The sequence below is a fragment of the Melanotaenia boesemani genome, chromosome 21, assembly GCF_017639745.1.
Source record: "Melanotaenia boesemani isolate fMelBoe1 chromosome 21, fMelBoe1.pri, whole genome shotgun sequence".
Classification (NCBI taxonomy): domain Eukaryota; kingdom Metazoa; phylum Chordata; class Actinopteri; order Atheriniformes; family Melanotaeniidae; genus Melanotaenia; species Melanotaenia boesemani.
Genome location: NC_055702.1, coordinates 19,643,154 through 19,663,302, shown reverse-complemented (window position 1 = coordinate 19,663,302; position 20,149 = coordinate 19,643,154). Strand labels below are relative to the sequence as shown.

The window sequence follows — 20,149 nt, the reverse complement described above, 5'->3', positions numbered from 1 at the left end:
CGACCAAAAGTCATCTTCTTTTCTGCTGTCGTAAGTATGGCCCACATTTAGGGAGAACTTAAGACAAGGCAGTAAAATATTAATCATTTCATTAGTGTAAGACTGTGTGAAAACGATTGCTGGGTCATGGTGGACCTCAGATTGGACAGACTTCTCTGACTTGAGATGAGCTCTGCAGGACACAGTTGTTGTACTCACTTTGAACAGATGTGGAAACGCTGCAAACTCACAATTCAGCTTTCAAATAGAAAAATCCCTGAGTCAGACTTGTTTTTCTCAGCTTAAGACATGTCGAGCGATTACTGAAGCATGCTTTTATTGCTCCATTTCCCTAACGACAGGCAGTTTGCATCAACATTATGTTTGAATAACTTCTCACCACTCATATCTGGTGTCAGATGGATCTTCCGTAGAGGTGTCAAGGTCAGACTCTACTGTAGCATGTGTTTTGTTTACATCAATACTTTGATGTAAACAGCAGAAGAGGCAGGTAAACAATTATTACAAGATCTTAAATCTGCATTGCAGTCTTTTTTTGTTTCCAATGACTAATTTGATTGCCTCTGCAGGCTTAAATAAACACTTGTTTTAATAATGTATGACATAATTGTGAAGAATTGGTGACGTCAAACCCTTGTTTACTGCTTTATATACAGGGGGATGCCATGCTGAAACTTACCCAAGCTGAGGGTCATAAACATTTCATAAAAGACTGGCACACAATCAGCAGAGGGAATCTCTTCTATTTACTGCAGGGAGGCAACAGTCAGGAGTGAGATAAGGACAGAACGAACTCCACGACCTGCTCCTTTACCACCACAGCCACCACACTACTGGCATGTGTGGGAATGCATGTTTATGGGTAGCGATTATGTGTGTGTGTGGACAGCTGGTATTTGTTTATGTTTACATTTCTGTGGATTGTAGAAGAGTTATGACTGCAGAGCTCGATTCCCTTTTTTCTCTCTCTCTCCTCCATTTTTAGCTTTCATCTTCTGCTTTTCCATGTTTTACTGCAGCTGCATCAGGCTAATTACTTCATTTTCAGGCACAGAGAGAGAATCATGCTCTGTTTGCAGACCATGGTTGAGACTGGTGGATCAACCTCAATGAGAGGTATCCATGTGCGAGACTGGGATGCAACCATCTTACTGTCAATATTTAACACAATGCTTTATTATGTATACACACACATGATAACATCATATGAGCCCCTGTCTTTAAGGACATTATATTCAATATGCAACAAGAATAGGTTGACATACAATATTTATTTAGGTTCACAAAAATGATAAGTTAATTATCAGGTAGTCCACAAATATTGTGGGAATGGTCTCATACAGTCATACAAGGGGGGGAAACATACGTGAGAAACCATTTAGGAACAGGCCCACCCAGAAATGCTCCAATTTTATCAAATAAAGTATGAAGCATAAAAACAAAGATTGAATCCAAACATTAGTTTAATCTAAAATAACAATAAAAATGAAGTTGGTTACTTTTTTCATTATTAATATATTCATGATTTTCCTAATCATGTTTTCATCCATTAACAAACAAAAAGACCCTTGGCTTACAACTTATTTTATTAAGTTAAAAAAGTAATCCAAACAAGGGGGAAAAAAAAGACTCAAGGGGCCGACCCTGCATTGAAAATATTGCCATATATCAGGGTTGTCCCTGAACTATCCCTCAGCAGTATCAATGGACCAACGACTGGTCGAAACTAGAAACATAAATGCTGTAAGAACCTCTTCATGGTGCAGTATCTGAGGGTACGTAAACTGTATGCTGTATGTCTCAAAGTAGTCTGTAGTGTCCCCAAATCGCCCACGGTGGGCTTCCTGAAGCCGACTCACCCAATTTCTCCTCACTTTTCAAACATTAAAGACACTGTCCAATTTCATCTTCATGGCAAGACATCTATTGCATTTCTATTGACTCTGGGAACGACATCCCCCATGCCCCACCCTCGCCTTTAAGTCCACCCCCTCCCAAATCACCTCTCAACCTCTTATACATTTGCTACAAAAGATGTTACACATTATGAACATATCATGCAAAGTGGTAATTCTGTTTAAAAAGATGGAGTAGTTGTGTTTCTTTTTTCTTAAATCTATAGCCATTTTAGTTGCAATTGATTCAGTCTCTCAAGAAAAACAAAACAAAAAAAAAAAAGATCAACCTGAAATCCCACCCACTTTCAAATCCTCTTCCCTTAACCTTTCAACATAACAAAAATCATTACCATTATAAACAATATTATATGAAACAATTCTCTCTTATTTTTCTTGTAATAACCCAAATCTCCAAAGGAAAAAAAAAAAAAAGAAAAGAAATTGAAGTACAGAGCAGATAGTTTTAGTCCTGGTTTAAAACTGTTTCAGGAAAAGCCATTACAGCGAGGATCAGTAAGCAAAAAAACCAGAGCGGCTGCTGCCTTTAAAAAAAACACAGAGAAAAAATTCTTTAAAAACATGTCCTGCGTTGGCTGCGGCAACAGTTGGTTTAAGAAGAATCCCTGATTGGCTGAAAGAAGTCAGGTGACCACCAGGTGAGGTAAAAAGAAGATCCCACCTTTGACGATGGGGATGACAGTAGGTGTTTCTTCTAAACCCTAACATGTGTGTGTGTATATATATATGTATATATGTGTGTGTATACATTTGCTTGATTACAAACTGACCACTCACTCAGATGTGTCCACACTCACACTCAAGTGTGTGATGATTTTTTTGGGAGTTAACCTAAAATACTGCATCGCTCGTTCCTCTCTCTCCTCATGCAGCACAGACTGTTGCAGAAACACAAAACCACCGGTGATTAAAGAGCACCGGCTGGAAGGATGGAAAAAAAGAAGAAGAAAAAAAAAAAAAAAGAACTCAAAAAGTGAAATTTGCTGCCTTGAATGTCCTTGAACATCACATAAAATCCTTGGGCGTGACAATTGTTTTATATTTTAGTTCAATAATATTTCTTTTATCTATACATTTATTTAAGAAAAACTAACAAAGATTTCAGTTGCTCTTTTATTACTATGTGTGCGTATCTTTTTTTTGTTGGTTTTTTTCTTGTTTTGTATTGTTTGCATTGGTTTTCTCCTCTTCTTTAATTGTCCACGATGAGTTTTTCTTGGTTTGCGTAGATTCTGTCTTTCCATATCATCCTTTTTTTCCATGTTTTTTTTCTTTTCTTTTTTTTTTCTTCTTGGGGGGGGCAAACAATTTCCATCATTATCCCCTTCCTCTCTTACCACATTCACCCCCCCAACTCACCCCCTTTCTCCCCAAGGTTGAAGGAGAGGGAGGGGGGCATTTTTACAGTCCCCTGCTGCCCTTCATCTCTCCGCCTCCATCGCTACGCTAGCCTTCTGCTCGGCGCCTGTGTGCGGGTTGACTCCCATGGGCCAGGCTGGACAGGGCTGCGTGGGGGGCTGCCCCTGAGTCCAAAGTCCTTGCGGAGGTTGCGGCACATTAGGTACATTTGGTGATACCCCCCAGCCGCCAACCTGGGGCGGAGGGGGCGAGGTGGCCATAGAGGCGGCCATGGGGCTCCCGCTGCTGCTGTTGAAACTCTCGGATGCTTTCAGCCTGGAGAACATGGTCAACGCGTCTGGGAAGTTGGGGGGCGTTGCTGGTGTGTTGGCTGGGGTGCACATCTGAGGATGAGAAGGGGAAAAAGCATAAATAATGTGGGCATCCTTCAAGATTTTCCTTACACACTTTGTCTAATGTTTTAAGGTTTATAAGTTTGACCTCTAGCTGATTAGTTATTGAAAACAGAAGTCGATTAACACCGCAGCTTGAAACTTGGAGAAATTGATATTTCCTACTTGGGTTTAATCTATTTGTTGCTATAAAACACTGGGATAACAGAGTTGCCCCTCTTTTTAATATCTTAATGATAAAAAACCCTGATGCAAGAAGAAAAAGCAGTTTTAGGCAGACTGTCCTTTAAAAGGATGCAGGCTGTTTGCTACAACTGAAGGAAAATTTAGGGGAATCCCAGCTGCTCGCTACTTCCTGCAGAGGGTCCTAACGATAACACTACACTTTATTTAAATCCACTTCCTGTTTCGTTTAGACTATAGTCTCCAGGGTGACTGCTCAGACTAAAGTTTGATCAGAACATGAAGTCTACGTGGGTTTTATTACAATCCCTCGAGCTCTGACTCTCCTTTGTGCCACTGCTGTTGTCCTTCCATACTTTGTGCATCTGTGTGCTAAAAACAACACTGGAACCTACCAACCTGTAGCCAACAGGCTATGTAAAAAACATGTTTTGCTGCTCAGAAATAGTAAGTCTTCACCCTTATCATCATCATCATCATCAACAACCTAACTAACACAGCTTCTCCCACACTGCTCCATGACCTGCTTCCTCCGCTATGTCCCTGTTCAGGAAAACAACAAGCCACTGTATTCTACAGGGAAGCAGAAATGGAGCTACCTTTAGCCAGGAGGGTTGTTATCTAAAAATAAAATAATTAAGAGCCTGGACTTAGAGGGCAGAGCTGGCATTGAAATGATAAAATAACCTTACAACACCAGGTCTTAGTGGTATAAGAAGGCTGCATATTTGGGATTTGGTTACTACTAACATGACAGACATGGCTATTTCATTTTCAAGCTGTTACTTAATCAACTATTTCATCCCTTAAAGTTCCACATTAACACTGTTTGAGAAACATTTTTTTCTATGTACTGCAATAATATTCCAATAAGATTGTCTACAGTTTCATGAAACAGCATGATGTTTGTTTTGGAGATGAAATTCCCAGAATGGAGAGTCATAGGCTCCCTGAATCAACTATGAGCACTAGCAGCTGCAGACACACATGGATACTGGACAAGAAAAAAAAAGGTTTAATGTGCTGAAGTGGGAGGAAAGAAATAGCTGGAAAACAAAATTCTCTCTGCTGACAACCAGAACTAAAGCCGACCTGTGGTATCTAATCTACTCTTGGCTCTGTCACCCAGGATGTGCAGACTCTGACACACAGTCTTAGCTCACAAGCAGCCTTCAGGAAAGAAGAAGAAAAAAAAACAAAACAAAAAAAAAAAAAACAACAACAACAAAAAAAAAACAACAGTGACAAGAATACCACTCCTCCCTTGGGGGATGGGGTGTGTAATCAAACCACCTTGCCCCCTAAAAGTGCTGCTGCTTGCAGGTTAGCCCTGCAGAAACCCAGTATGGGGTTGGACCGAGCCAGGAGTTCTGAGAGATGCTCTGCAATGAAAGGTGAGTACGTCCACTCGCTGTGCACTCCGACAGGAAATGCTGGCTCATGTCTCTTAAGGCCGTTTCCTGCAGTAAAAAGACACCCTGGAAAGCTGGAGTGACCTCTATGATCCTTCCTGTTCTCGATGAGCAGCGATGAGGAGAATGCTTTGGATTTCTTAACGCTTGTTTGTGAGTGTGTGAACTGAAGTAGAAAACTTCTGCCTCTGTCCACCAGCCAGGAATAAATATTAGGAGGAAAATGCTGACACGTGACCTTTCAGCCTGTCTGCTGAGGCCTTCACATTTTACTTACTCATCCATGAAAACATACACAGATGAGCAGGTGCAACCATGACCTGCAGTCTGCTGAGAGACATAACAATTCACCTGTACACGTTATATTTATACTGTGGCCTTGTATTAACATGGAGTAGAAATAAAAGAGGGATGAGGAAGAGAAAATAATCCTCAAACACAATATTTGCTCTGAACTGAATCTCCACAATAACACAAGCACGAGTTTACATTTCAGTGTGAGAGCTCCGTCTGTGCAGAGGACCTTGGACAAAGTCAGAGACGTAGACGGTATCGACCCACTGGGACGAGGAATCTGGTCTAAAAATCTCAGTAGCTGTCTCCGCTTTTGCCAAGATGTCTGAGTTTGGATTCAATTGCTTATCAGACAGCTTCCCACTGATAAAAACTTCAGCAGAGTCCAGAACTGCCAGTATCAATATGGTTCCTGCACCCAGGAACAAAATACACAAACATCTCATCCTTTACTCCCAAACAAATGAGACACAAGGGTGGAATATATAAAAGATCTGATTATTTGTTGGTAAAACAAGTCTCATGTTTAAGCCTTAAAACTCCACTCCTATTTTTGGTCTGCCTGTTTTTTTTTCTTTTTATGTAAAAGTGCCTGTAGAGCCTCAACCCTTTTAAGCACAGTTAACATCCAAACATTATTTTTTTGCAGCCTAAGTTACGGGATTATGAGGTTAAAATGATGTAAAATGAATGAATTAACAGATAGAGGACCAAAAAGACTGCCCCCCAAAAAACTAAACACTTTATTACTAACAACTCTTTGCAGAAATAAAACACAGATCAACAGTGAGCCTTTACTCATGTGCATATCTCCCTCTCAAAGCTTTTAGCTATTTACATGTTTACACTTTTTCCTCCAGTCTTAAATATGCTACTATTTACTAACTATCTTCACAAGACCAACTCCAACTCAGCTCCGTGTCACTTGTTGATCTTTGGCTGCTCCTCAGTGGACATTACTGTCTAATTAAATAACACCATATTAACTTTTGTAAATTATTCATTAGCTCAGAATGCTGTGAGAGAAATATAAGTTTTTTAAAACCTTTAAAGTACAAGTCAGTAATGACTTCAAGCCACTTATTTATTAACAGCAATTTCATCAAGCTTTCATACCGTGTAGTTCATGACTAGAGAAAACAAAGATCTAGAGATGGCTCCAGACAGGTTTAAAGCATCACTCAGGTGCAGCATACCAAGGAAGCAGGTTACTGTGTGTATTCAGCTGCCCAGTAGCAGATTAACTCTCACTACACTGACGCAAGGACAGGAAAACACTGCAAGACCTGCTGGCAATGTTGTGACATGAATGCAACTGAAACCAACTGAATTTCAAACACATGACAGGTTGAACAAAAAGGTGAACATTTCATTTGATAAATCCCTACTATATATATGTATACACACACACACACACACACACATATGCATATATACATGTTGTAGTAAAGAGTGTCTGTAGGGCAGCTATACATAGTCTGATAATCTTGCTCAGTTAACCCAAATTCCGACGTGGATCATTAGCTAGCTAGTTAACAAGCTAACAGGATTATTTAGCTACAAAAAGACCATGAAAAATACCAAATATTTACTTCTACCTGGAAAAGGGCATAACTATTTATAAAAACACACACACACACACACACAACGAGGAGGTACTGTTGTATTGAAAAGAGGACCTTCATGTTGCAGGAAGAGAGCTGCAGCACAGAGCTCTGGCCATTTGTTGAAGACATACAGATGGAGAGACAGGGGGAATAACAGACAGCGAGAAGTGGTTTGTGTTCAAAACACAGCCAACAGAGAGCAGTTGCCATGGGGATGGTTGTTATGAGGAAGCAGTACAGATCTCCGGTTGACGGGATGGGGCTGAGTGCGGTCACAGCGGCCAGGCTTCGTCCACCCTCTCTTCAGGTTTTTTTAGCTGAGCCCAGCAAGAGCAGCTCATGTCTGACTGGAGGTGACCACCCCAAGCATGCAAGCCCCAACCCTCCCTTAAATCTTTAACACCCTTCTGTTTGTTTACATCCATGCATGTATGAATTTGTGTGTGTTTTCCTACAAACACAGATGATTCTTAAGAAACATGAAGTGTGTGCCCATGCCAGGCCAACAGGCTGAAAAGAGATGCTTTCTATCCTCTTGAGTTGTGCAGAGAGTCCAGTTACATCTCATGAACCTAAATGAGCTTCTCTGTGTCATGTTTAACCTCACACATGCTCGTGTTCGGTCCCTCAGGACTTTTCCTTCCTGCTGTCACAGTCACTTTAAGCCAATTTTTTTTTGCATTGAATGAAATGTGATCTTCTGGTTTCCTTTAATTTACTTACAGTAAATAAACAGACGTCCTTACTGACCCATTAGAAAAAGCTCCTTTTGGCAGCTCCTTTTAGCTTCCTTAAAACTATAAATAAATGAGTTATGAGGAAACAATGGTGAAATAAGATTGGTTTTATTCTGTCTGATCATTCTGAAAACACTGTGTAGAGATTAACCATGCATCTTTTTTCTTTTTCCCTCATCTGCCAACATTAGCAACATCGCAACATGTCTGTTTTCTCTCACTCTCTTATCTTTCTCTCACTTCCCTCTTCCTGTGTTCCCCTCCACCTCCATTCTGTCTACGACTTGTTGAGTTCGGTTCACAGGTTTTATGTCAGCCTCTGAAACAAACTGTGCTGAGAGATCTGCGAGACACAAGAATCGCAGTAAAAAAACTCTCATTTCAACCCTTCAAGTTGTTGGCAGGATAGAGTTATCTGACCATATTTAACTTAATGTTTGTTAAAAAGTAAACAGACAGAATCATCAGCCTTAAAAGTGAAACAATCCCCAATAATAATTTCAACACACAACTGAGTCAAATCACTTCATATCTGAATATTCACTCTACAATCATGTTACCACATGAAGCACATCATTTTCTGTTTAAATATCAATTTATTGCAAGTATTTTCAAAGAAATATATCCTTTGATTAACTTTAAATGATTACAAATGTATAAGGTCCCTTGAATTACAGTTTCTGCCCTCCACTGCATTTGTGTGACCTTTTCTAGCATTAAAAGACTTTTCTAAAGCTCCTGAACAGCTTGCAGTGATTCAAACTGATAAGTTTAGGGGTGTAAAAAAGCATCCCTAAGAAGAAGAAAAAAAATCAATCTATGCATACAACAGCTGAATGTTTGGGAGTATTGCAAAGGTCCTACATGATCTAGACTCATACTAGTGTGTTAGAGAAGTTTAAAAGAACTGGATTTTTTTTTTTGCTTATTTGGGCATTTAAAAAAAATGGTGTTGCCCAATTACATAGTTTTATAGGGAAACAAAAATGAATAGCCATAAATACAAAGTTATAACTACAAAGCCAAGAATAACAGTATGATATCAAAAGTCTCCTCAAAACATCAATTACCTGGCAGAGCACAGACAGTGTATTCAGTTAAGGTTAAGCGAACTGGACTTAAAAGGTTCGGCTAAAACACGCTTCCCAAATCTGTCACCTCAACAGTTGACAGTTTGTCTATGTTCACTGAAGACACCAACATGTAAACTCAGGTAACGACAAACTGCTAAAACATTTTCCCATTAAGAAATAATAATAATAATAAAAATAAAAGACTTAGAAATATTAGATTAAATCTAGAGTAATCGCTAGAGGACAGGCAAGCAGAGGAAAGGGAAAATAAAGCCTGAAGTGCTGAACAGACGCTTTCTACATTAAGAGTACATGATTCAGCCTGGCTGCTGTTAAATGTTTAAAAAGGGAGTGTACGTATGGTGTGTGTGTAGCAACGGCTTTTTGTTTCAAAGCTGCAGCTCTGCATGTAGACAAAATGTACAGTAAATTAGAGAAATGGTAAAAGTAGAAAAAACTAACACGTAATTACATGCTGCTTCTATTACTTCTTACACTAGTAAAAACAACTAAAATAAACAAATCTGCAGATTCACTGTTTTAACAGATGTGAGCATTAGGAAACAGCTGTCTTGTGAAACCACTGATAGCACAAAATAAACAAAGAAGCCTCTGGCTTAAAAGGTGGACAGATCAGGAAAAAAAAAAACTAGTCACCACTCACAAAATGTCTGGGTACTGACTGCTGGGCAGGGAAAACTGCACATAATTAGTGTCACTGCATCAACACAAAGCATCTACTTAAACCAGACAAGCAACTCCCTGCGTTTGTTTCATTATCCCATCTTACAGCTCAAAACAATGAGCTGAATCTTGTTTCTTTCTGTAGAAACTAACGTGGACGCTTCTTGCTCAAACCACACAGCTGCTGCTGAATGTTTCAAGTGGCCATCACCTTCCACGGCCTCCTCATCCATGACCCGTCACCGAGTTTTACCACAGCTGAGCCTGACTTCTTCTATCTCTGTTCGCCCATTTAAACCGTCTAAACTAACGGATTGAAGTCAAGATAAATGCAGTAGATCATTAGCTAGGTTGTGTTTTTTTTTCCTGTGTGTGTGTGTATTATGACACTATAATACAAGAAAGAATGAGAAAGTAAAAAGAATGCAGAGGAAGAAGAAATATAGAAACAAAAGGAGAACTGGGAATGAAAACACTGCAATGCTCAACAGTTAACAGACTGACAAAAGGTGTACTGTGGCTCTCTTCTATCTAGAAAGAGGAGTTTGCCCTGTTAAGTGGTAACAGGCTGGCAAAGAAACTTGTAGGCTAAAGGTCACTGTGACAGGACAACAATGGATTATTACAGTCAGGTTCAGTTAGTCCAAAATATCCTTCTTAAGGCAGAGATACAAATAAAAGAAACAGCATATTTTTTTGCATGTCAGCTTCACTTCCAGTTTCATTATGAATTTCTTCTGACAACTCAAACATTTCTGGGGTGTGATGTTAATTTAAGTAGGAGCACATGGCCACACATGCTTAAACACATACTCAGTATGTACATTAGTTCAAACCTCAAAGGGCAAAAAAAGTTGATGCTATAAAATAATGGGATCATATTCTTTATATCCTAAACATGCCACATAGAAAAATGTTGGATTCATATTTTTTCACTTATTTTTGCTCAAATCCTCCAGTTAACTTCAATCGTAGTAAAAAAAAAAAAAAAAGAGCTTTTGCCCTCTAATGGTCCCAAAGGGTGGAAAGTTTATCTCCAGTGTTGGGCTTCAAGAAAAATTTACATTGGAATTTTAAATATCTTTAAGGGAAGTACTTTCTTACAAAGATGGTTCTATATGGGGTAACATCTCAAAAAATGGTGGCCAAAAATTGAAAGAAAAATTACCTGAAAGGACAAATAAGTCCCTAAGGACCTACAAGGGTTTTTAAGGGAACTGTGTTGCAATCACAGAGTTAAATTACAAAACCGAAGAGCAGGGATTAGATGCAAAAGGATCAGAGTCAAAGGTCATGAATGTGAGTCAGAAAAGAAGGAACGGATGGATGTGACATTGAGCGTTGACAGTGCAGGAATAGCCGGACTAAGTACCAGTGAGACGTAGTACAGAATAAGCTGACCTGACTGAGACAACAAGCCAGTGACAATCTGACAGCACCGGCTTTTATGCAACACACACATGGTTCCCATGTGCTGCCTGTGTTTCGGCAGCCGTACGACTAACCCTCCTGTGTGTGTGTAAGTGTACTCTGTGACTCCAAGAATCAGCGTGAAACCCAATCTAACTCCACCACTCATAAACACATCTGGTGCTTGCGGCCATCCTACATGGAGTCCCATTCCCTGGATCTCTTTTGCCAAAGTTCCTGTGTGTGGGTTTGTGTGTCTGTCTGTGCACAAGCTTTTGTGTGTATGTAAGTGTATGAGTGTGGTTAGGGTTCTGGGAAGCCGTGCTCCTGGCAACATGCAGAGCAACATGCTGGAACATGCAGCGTGCAGGCCAAGCCTCTTCAGATGTGGTTAAATGCTTGGCGTGGCTGTATGACACATGGGCAAAGACACACACACACACATACACACACACAAAGATATACAGCACAGAACATGCACAGCCTTAAACATTAACACATATGATCAAGTCTAAAATCTGACACACCTAGCTGCATGTAAATTGAAAGGACTGTTACATGGACACACACAAAAATCACAAACAATGCAAGAAATTAATCCAGATTTCACTTAGAAGTTTAGTTATTAATCTTCTGTTAGTTAAATCTTCTGCAGGACAAAATGCTTTTGTGCTTCACCTTGATTCCACTGTTGCAGAAGCACAAACAACCCTTCATGAAACCCCTTTATTGCATCTTGTATCTAAATAATTCGCATTGCCCTGCAATTAGCTCATTTCACCCAAACAAGATCTCACACACTTCCTCATTTCTTGACATTTAAAACAAGGATATCCAAATGTCTTTTAATAACTTCAGCTGGTCTTCCTTGATGTCTTGTAGTGATAATGAAGGCAAAGATAGGCACCAGAGAGGAATGCATACAGACAGCCGTCCATATTGTCACATTTTGATTTATGAATGTAATTATACCTCTGCTCTTCTGCATGAACACACCACACATACAGTTCTCGGTAAGGTGGGAGCTTAAATGGATGAGAAAAGTCAGGATTTATAAAAATCCCTTTTGTAAGCCACACCCGGACACCGAAACCAAATGTTTGTAGTTACCAAAAACACCCCCTTGAACATGCACACACAGAGATATACTAAACCCTCCTTTCTCCTTCTGGGTGTTCATATTGCCAGGAAACGGGTTTTTAACAGCCTCACGCCTACTTTTATCGCTCCCCTGCAGTGCCTTGTACTTTTCTTCTACTTCACTGTGCCCAGATCATCAGAGCTGAACATTGCCCTCCATTTATATATCCGTTTCACCTTAGATGTGAAGTTACAAATGGACTGCAATAAATGGGTGATCTCTACAATCAAGGAGCAGTTTGTTGTTGTTTTACACTCGAAGTGTTGCCACATACAGGTCGACGTGGGTTGTGTTAAGGAGAAGTTTTCTCAATGATTACACCTGATTGATGTTAGATTTTATCTGTCTCACTGAGACAATCTGGCTCAGGAAGAACAGATCCACAGCCCTGGACACATTTTTATTATTCACATGAGACTGAAGAGAAACAAATTTAGAAATAACACACACTTATCAACAGTGACCAAGCCTTTCCTCACCTGCATATCATCCTCTCAGGTCTTGGCTTTCAGGAGTAAAAATATTGGCATTGAAGCAAACACATAACAGAAACTATTTATATATTCACAATTTTTTCCTCCAGCTGTTTTTTTCTTTTTTTCTTTTACAGTTAATGCCACTATTTACCTACTGTCCTCACAAAAACAACTCTAGCTCAGCTCATTTTTGGTGCCACCGTGTGTCAAAAACATCTTTGTTTTATTCCAGCCATAGAGGACCATTATGTTTGTTGTTTGTAGACAAACATTTTTCTCACTTCTGATCATTGGCTGCTTCTGATTGGGACATTACCATCAATTCAAGCTATCTAACTGGTCGAAAGTTTGACAGGAAGTGGCTTCATTATAATTTCCAGATCAAAACAGAGGTCTCTTAGCAACATAGTAGTGATAGCAATCTTTTTTTTATTAGGAAAATGTGACAAATAAGGGTGTTATCATGGATCACTCATTGAGGCTTTAAAGGAAGGAGTCTCTGAATAAACACTACATTTTGCAGCTGAATTGTAAACCTCCTAGACGGGATATAAATACCTGAAAACATCCATAGATGACCTTAAAGCTATCAATCACAACCTACCCCACAGAGTTATTCCTAAGAAAGGGGGGGCGTTCTGTCCTCCCAACAAGGCCAAGTTAATTTTATCCTCCCCTCCCTCTCTATATATGAGACACCTCCCCACCCCACTGCCAAAAAGCTAGGGGAATCACAGGAAATGGTTAATTAAATGGAGGAGTTTTAAGGGTTACGGTTACTTCAGATATAGTGCGTACTGAAAGTAATACATAAATGTAACCAATCTATTACCAAGTAAGGCTGCTGTCGTAAACTGTTACTGAAAACGACAAATTTCATGAAACATAAAGCTAACGTGTTCAATTTCCGAGTGTGTGACAGAAAATGGATGTAAAGCAATTCAAAAGGGATATGAGAATGTGTCATTTTCTTTAAAAGAAATGTATTGTTTGTGTATTTTTACCTAATAAGTAGCACATGATCCATATTTCTATATTTTCCTATATATATTTAGTATTTTGATTCTGCCAAGTAACAGCCACTGTCATGGTTTTGCCTCACTCCTACTCACTCAAACACACGTTTCCTCTCTTGGTTGTCAAATACCAAAAACAGGTAGGAAGCAGTGAGGAAATGCAGCTGATTAGGACTTTATTTTTAACCAGCAGTGACACAGCTGAATGAAGGTGCAGCTTACATCCATGCTGCTGCCAGTCAAAAAGCAAAGTCAGACCCTTCATCGCACTCACAGGTAGGGCTGGGCGATAAAATACTTTATAATGACCACAACAAAAATACAGCTATGCAAAATGCAAAAGAAAAGATTCTTTTAACTCAAAACAAGCTATCTCGATATAAACGATATTCCCTCCTTCTATATTGCGTCTGATAAAGTCTCGATATATTTGAAAATCTCGATATATTACACAGGGAGCACTGAAGACACTCCTCAATAGGAAGCAGGCTCAGTTTGTCCCATCTTGTTACCAAGCACTCTTTTTGGAAGAGTACAAGTCTCTTTAGACAGCTAGAACAGTCATAACCGAGACAGAAATTACACACATGAAAAGCGAACTTCATGGCTTATCTTGTTTGCCTCCCAGCTAAGACACATCACAGAATCAAATGTTCCCAAACAGCAGTAGAAGTCATTCAGCTGAGCTGCTTCCTCCTCTGTGGTCACATGAGGATTCATTCCCTTTATTGTGGCTATGTGTGACCCACATGGACAATAATTAATCATGGAAACTGCTATTGCCGTGAACAGCATTTTTCCCTTGAAACCACTTGGAGACAGGCAGTTTCCATCTTAAAATTGTTCAAAAACCATGTTCGTGTACGTCAAAAGATCTAAGTACACAAAATCACTTCCAAGAAAACATTTCAAGATCTTCCCACAAATTACCAATAATGTCAACTACTATTTTGAGGAGAGATTATCTAGACGTGGACGAGCATTTATAACATAACAGATATATATTAGCAAAGTATCCATTATAATGCTGTTCATACTTAACGTCCACAAATCATTTCAGAAATGCCTTTAAAATATGCTTCTTAACTACATATGAAAACAGTTTGAGGTTAAAATTTAATAAGAATGAGCATAAATGAACTAAAAGCCAACAGACACAGAAAACCAAGACATAATTTATTCCAAATGTGACCATAGTGCAACTATGTTGTGTTGAGGGAGGCTGCTTTTTAAGAATGATGCTCAAATGAGAGGAAGTTGTTGCAGTAAAATTAAGGAAACATGAGGGGTAAATTGAATTTTAGAGCCTGATGTTTTACATCTGCAAAAAGAAATAAGCGAGAGAGAGAGAAAGAGAGAGAGGGGGATATGAAGGAAAGCAGGAGATGAAGATGTTTAAACAGACCAAAGAAGCAAGGTGCTGTGCTCCCTGTTAACAGTGGTCCTCTTTTGCTCTGAAAGGGTCCATTTTGGGTTGATGCGAGGGTTGCATCTTGCAGGAATGCATTGCGGTTTCAGTGTTTGTATGGACAGAGTGTGTGTATGTGTGTGGCAGAAGAAAAAAAAAAAAAGAAAACTGGGAGTTAACAGGGTGGGGCTGCATAAAACACAGAGCAGGTTGGGCTTTGATTAAGGCTTGGGGGTCTATCACGGGACGTAGATTCAAGCTTCAGTGACTTCATTCAAAAACACAAAGATAAATACAGGATCTGCTGGAGACAGATTGTCCATTTATCTCTCATTGTCCACACGTGGTTAACTGAAACACAGTCTGCTTGTTATGGTTGGGAAAAAAACAAACAGTTCTAAATGCATGTCCGTGCAAATACTGTAGTTATTTTCCATGTGTGAAAACACGGACCTTCCCTTGAGTCTAGGACATTTAGTGAAAGGAAATTATAATGAGAAGAGTTTTAGTTAAACCCTCTGACATTTTACAGCATTTTACAAGATTGTTTTGATGAACAGACCAACTAACCCTATAAGATATTAGATAAAGGTAATAAACTTCACAAGCTAAAACAAAAAAAAGAAAAAGACCTAAATTCTCTTCCAGAATTAAATCATCTGTGTTTATAGAAAAAGAAAAAAAGTGCTTCTGAAGCCATGCTGATTCCTACTCCACGATGCCAAATATAGACAGAAAAGCAATTTGCAAACTGCACTCAAGCTCCTACATTGTCTTTGAACCTCAAAGACAAAAGCATAAACCAGCTCCATGAACAGCATCTACAAAAAAAAAAAAAAAACTGACCTACATGACGTCGTGACGCCAAGAATTGCATGTCCACAGGCTAGCAGCTGGGGCCACTGGGTCTGAGGTGAGGCTTCCAGCCAAAACACCAATCTCAAGGATGAGTTCAGTTTGTGTTGTGACACAAAACATTGATGCAACAGCATTTAGAAATATTGCTTCATGTTTTCATGTTGAGACTGGCGGGAGACAGCATTGGGGGAGGGAGAGAGTGAGGGGGTTAAGAGTGAGAGCAAAGTGGATTAGATTTTTACATCGACAAATAGGGATGTCAAGATTACTTCATTTTACAATTAATCGTAGTATTAAACACTATGATTGATAAATTGTAAATGTCCTTTTATAATGTCCCTTTCTATAAGAGATCACGTCTGAACCATAACAGCAGATCAGCACAACTTCTGCATGGAATGAAAACAAAGTTTCACCACATCCCGAGTTGCCGCTTTGTTTTGGTTCCGTGTGAGTTGCAGAAGAGGCTGTTGGAAACACTTTTTTGGGGGGAGGGGTTATAGAGTAAAAAAGACCAAGGTGTCATTGTGAAGGATGGCTCATCTTTTAAAGCATGTCATAAAAAGTTGCAGAGAAAGATGGAAATGCACTAAATACATTTCAGCACTTGCAGGTTAACCACCAGCTGTTTATGCTAAAGGTAAATGCACAGTAGTTTGGTTAAATGGCGCTAATGTTTATGCAACGTAACACTGAAATTAAATCTGATCCCGTCTTTTGCCATTTTGTAATCATGTTGGTCTCACAGCACAACGTAAATAAAACTTAAAGACCTAAAGGGAGTGTTCATGTCATATTATACATTTGTAGTGTTGGTAAATTACTGAATGCATGCAGAATAATAGTGATAGCTCTAAACTTTTTATTATTTCTTCTTATTCTACTGACTATAATCGCATACAAAAAAAACATCTATAATTGTGACATCCCTACGGACAAACACAGAGGCCAGGTAAGCTGCAGGAAGGCTGGAAATGCTGCCCTGGTGTCGTACTGTTGCCATTCTCATCAAAACACCCACAATGCATGTGCACAAGACATCTATGCATGTGTGTAAAATACGTAAACACACGCACATGCAGTCAACGGCAAAAAAAAGGGGATTTGTGATTATGCAAGATCACAAATATAACAATAACACATGTAGATGCGGCGCATTCTGACTCATTATCGAGTGTGAGCTGCAAGCTCAGCCCTATTTGGCAGACAGAAACTGGGCAGCTCTTGGCAAACTGTTTACTCTCTAAATTAAAGCGAGACATTTCATGAGCTAAATGGAGGCTCAATGTTCTTATTTACCGATGAGATGATAGGATGATGAAGGCGACCTGCCTTTCTTTGTTACAAAAGCACTGATAAAAATGTGTCGGCTCAGTGTGAGCAGTTTCTGCTCAGAGGATACAAATGTACACGCACGCTCGCTGAATACTATAAAAATTAAATCCTTCTTTATCCCTCTTCTTTCAGAAACATGAGGCTAAAATATTTAGCAGTTTGATGACCAACTGTGCTGCAGTCAAACACAAATAAAGAGCAAGCTTTGAGACAAAGTGCAAATGAAATGACAATTTCAGACAAAATCCTTTGGTATCCACGTCAGACTCTTCCAGCGCAGCTGTTGTTGGATGATGCTGTGCATGCAACTGCAAACAAAGGCTTGTAGCTGCCAGAGGAAGCTGCTGCTAGAAGATCAAATACTGCTAGTGTTTCATAATGTTCAACCACAGCTCGCTCACGGATGTGTGTCCTGCAATATTAAAGCATCCCAGGTTAATCTGCTCTGAATCGTCCCACCCTATAAATCCTCTCAGCATGTGCTGTGTCAGGGGTAGCAATAACCCAATCAGGGAAAACAAGAGAATTACCCCAGGCAAATGCAGCAGCACGAGGGTCTATTTGTGAGAGGCAGCTGTCCTCCTCATGGAAAGGGACATTTTCTTTTTTCTCTCTTGCACAGAAACGGAATGGCCCTTCCTACCATCATGCATCTCAGATGACAATGGAAAATAAAACTATTATCCCATGTGTTGACAGGAAAGTAATAAATTAGATTTACCCTCATTAATTTGATAAAGCTCATATTTTATGAACTACTGTACTATATATTTGTATTTAGAGGAATTTTCCAATTGAAGAATAAGATTTCCGCCCCAGGAAAAGAATAAATGTACCGTGCAGAGAAAGCAAACCAAATTGTTCTCACAAATGCAAGTATCCATGATCAAGATGAAAATAAATAGTACACTTAAACGGACCAACCTAATCTCAGTCATGTTCACCTAAAGCTGAATGCGCTGAATATAACATCACAAAGATTATGTGAAATTAGCAACATTAAAGTAATGATAATCAGCACTTCACAAACATATTTTAGAAATAAACTTTTACTTTAACTGAGCAGATTCATTCTAATAAAATAATTTTGTATCCGTCACCATAGTAACAGCGCTTTTACTCAAGTAAAACAATTCGGCACTCTTGACACCTCTGAATGTACACACTGTCTCTCTCTCTCTCTCTCTCTCTCGCCCTCTGTGTGTGTGTGTGTGGCTGCTGCTGCATGCCTAGCTCTGTTTATTTCTGGAAGCTCACAACATGGCCGACATGTGCTTTGTTATTGTTGGTACAACATCATCTCTCTCGGCCTATAAGGGCTGCTCACTGGGCCCTATACCACTCTCAACAACGCAGCAACTTAAAGAGACATTCCCTTAAAAATTAGGTTTGATAACGTTTGATGATACGAAACATAAAAAGTGTAACATCATCACCCACTCACCATTTGATGATGATGATGGCCATATGGAATATTTGTTTCTTGAAAAAAGGCACTGAGGGCAGTCTAAAATGAAACACAGACAATAAATAGCATCATTTTTATGTCTGGCAGGAGTATGGAAATCTTTTATTCTGCACTGATACATGGTGTACCAAGCGCTAACAATTCAAGGAGGGATTTAAGAACTACAGTGCAAGCTTTTATCTATAATCGGCTCACTGTGGACTAAACAATGATGTACAAAACTACTCATTTGTAGGCTAGTCGATACAATACAGCGGTCATCTATATTGCGTAATAGTACTGTGGCCTCGCCTGTACGTTGCTGTCATGTGTTGGATTATAGTATTTAATCTAGAGTAAAGTCTAATTGGATATGCTTTGTCCTACTGCGTTACGTTATACTCCCAACTGATTTGCCCTTGCTAAAAGATCAGATACATTCACTTTCATTACAGATAAAAAGTTGCGACTTGAGCCCGGACCGACTTTGAATTATAATGTGTTATTAGGGAAAAAAAAAAAAAGAAAAAAAAGTCTCGAGAGACAGACATGCATGTTCGAGTGAAAACTAGCCAGGGCTCAGACATAAATATTAGCCTAACAGCTAACGTTTTGCCTGCCTTCTTTAACTGTCGTTGAAACCGTATCGTTTCCTTTTTTTTCTTCCCTTTACCTCGAACTGCCAATGTGCCGCTTGCAAGAGCTGCTTCGCTTGGTCTGCCGCACAACCCGCCGTCAGGACGAACTGGTTAATCATGACTTGATGTTTGAGTTCATCCATTTTCGACAAAGCCCGTGTCCTACTTGCGGCTGCTGGCTCTGAAGCAGACTTTTGACCGTTTTCCTCTGTCTTCGCTCTAGTTGTATTCCGTCTGTCTGCCTCACTCGTCCACCATTACAGCCGGTTGAGCAAACACAAATATTTACTGTAGGAGCGGTAGTGGAAGGAACGTTACGTGATTGACGTAAAGAAGCAGCCAATCAAATGAGGGTATCGCAGGTGGGATTTGTATGCTGCAAGCAAAGGGTCTCGAATCGGGTTATGTTTAGCGGTCTGTTGCAGGATAATTTTTGACACTAGAATATAAGTTAAACAGCAAATGGTTTGTGATGACGAGTTTCTTTTCAAAGACGATGCATTTGTGGTACTGAAATCACCACAAAGGCTGTAAACGCCGATTACATGAGTTTCAGAATGGGTTTGTTTTGGACTACAAATCCCGTGAGCACACGCTTTGTTTGTAATGATCCAGAAGGTTGACTTTTGTGAATGACGGCCCCTCTCGTCCAATTCTCACGCGCGCTGTGTCACTAGCTTGCCAAATATGGTAAACAAATCCACCATCACCAATTACATCGTTCGGAGTTAAATTGGGGTACAACCGATAGCCGGACGCGGCT

The 20,149-nt window shown here is 39.6% G+C and overlaps 1 protein-coding gene across 1 annotated transcript; it reads right to left on the bottom strand.

The window, feature by feature from the left end:
* Positions 1-1,252: 1,252 nt before the first annotated feature.
* On the bottom strand, positions 1,253-19,679 carry ubald1a (UBA-like domain containing 1a). The gene is made up of 3 exons (XM_041974230.1): positions 19,422-19,679; positions 18,746-18,808; positions 1,253-3,658 (listed from the first exon to the last, which is right to left on the bottom strand). Exons 1-3 carry the CDS (start codon positions 19,527-19,529, stop codon positions 3,338-3,340), a joined length of 492 nt encoding a protein of 163 aa, XP_041830164.1. The 5' UTR covers positions 19,530-19,679; the 3' UTR covers positions 1,253-3,337.
* Positions 19,680-20,149: the final 470 nt, after the last annotated feature.

Bases quoted from the DNA above. Each gene is read 5' to 3' on its own strand.
- ubald1a (XM_041974230.1), bottom strand. From the start codon at position 19,529: ATGGATGAACTCAAACATCAAGTCATGATTAACCAGTTCGTCCTGACG. The intron at 18,809-19,421 runs GTAAAGGGAAGA...GTTTCATTTTAG, and splicing joins CGGCACATTGGCAGTTCGAG to ACTGCCCTCAGTGCCTTTTT. The intron at 3,659-18,745 runs GTGAGTGGGTGA...TCTCATCCTCAG, and splicing joins GCCATCATCATCATCAAATG to ATGTGCACCCCAGCCAACAC.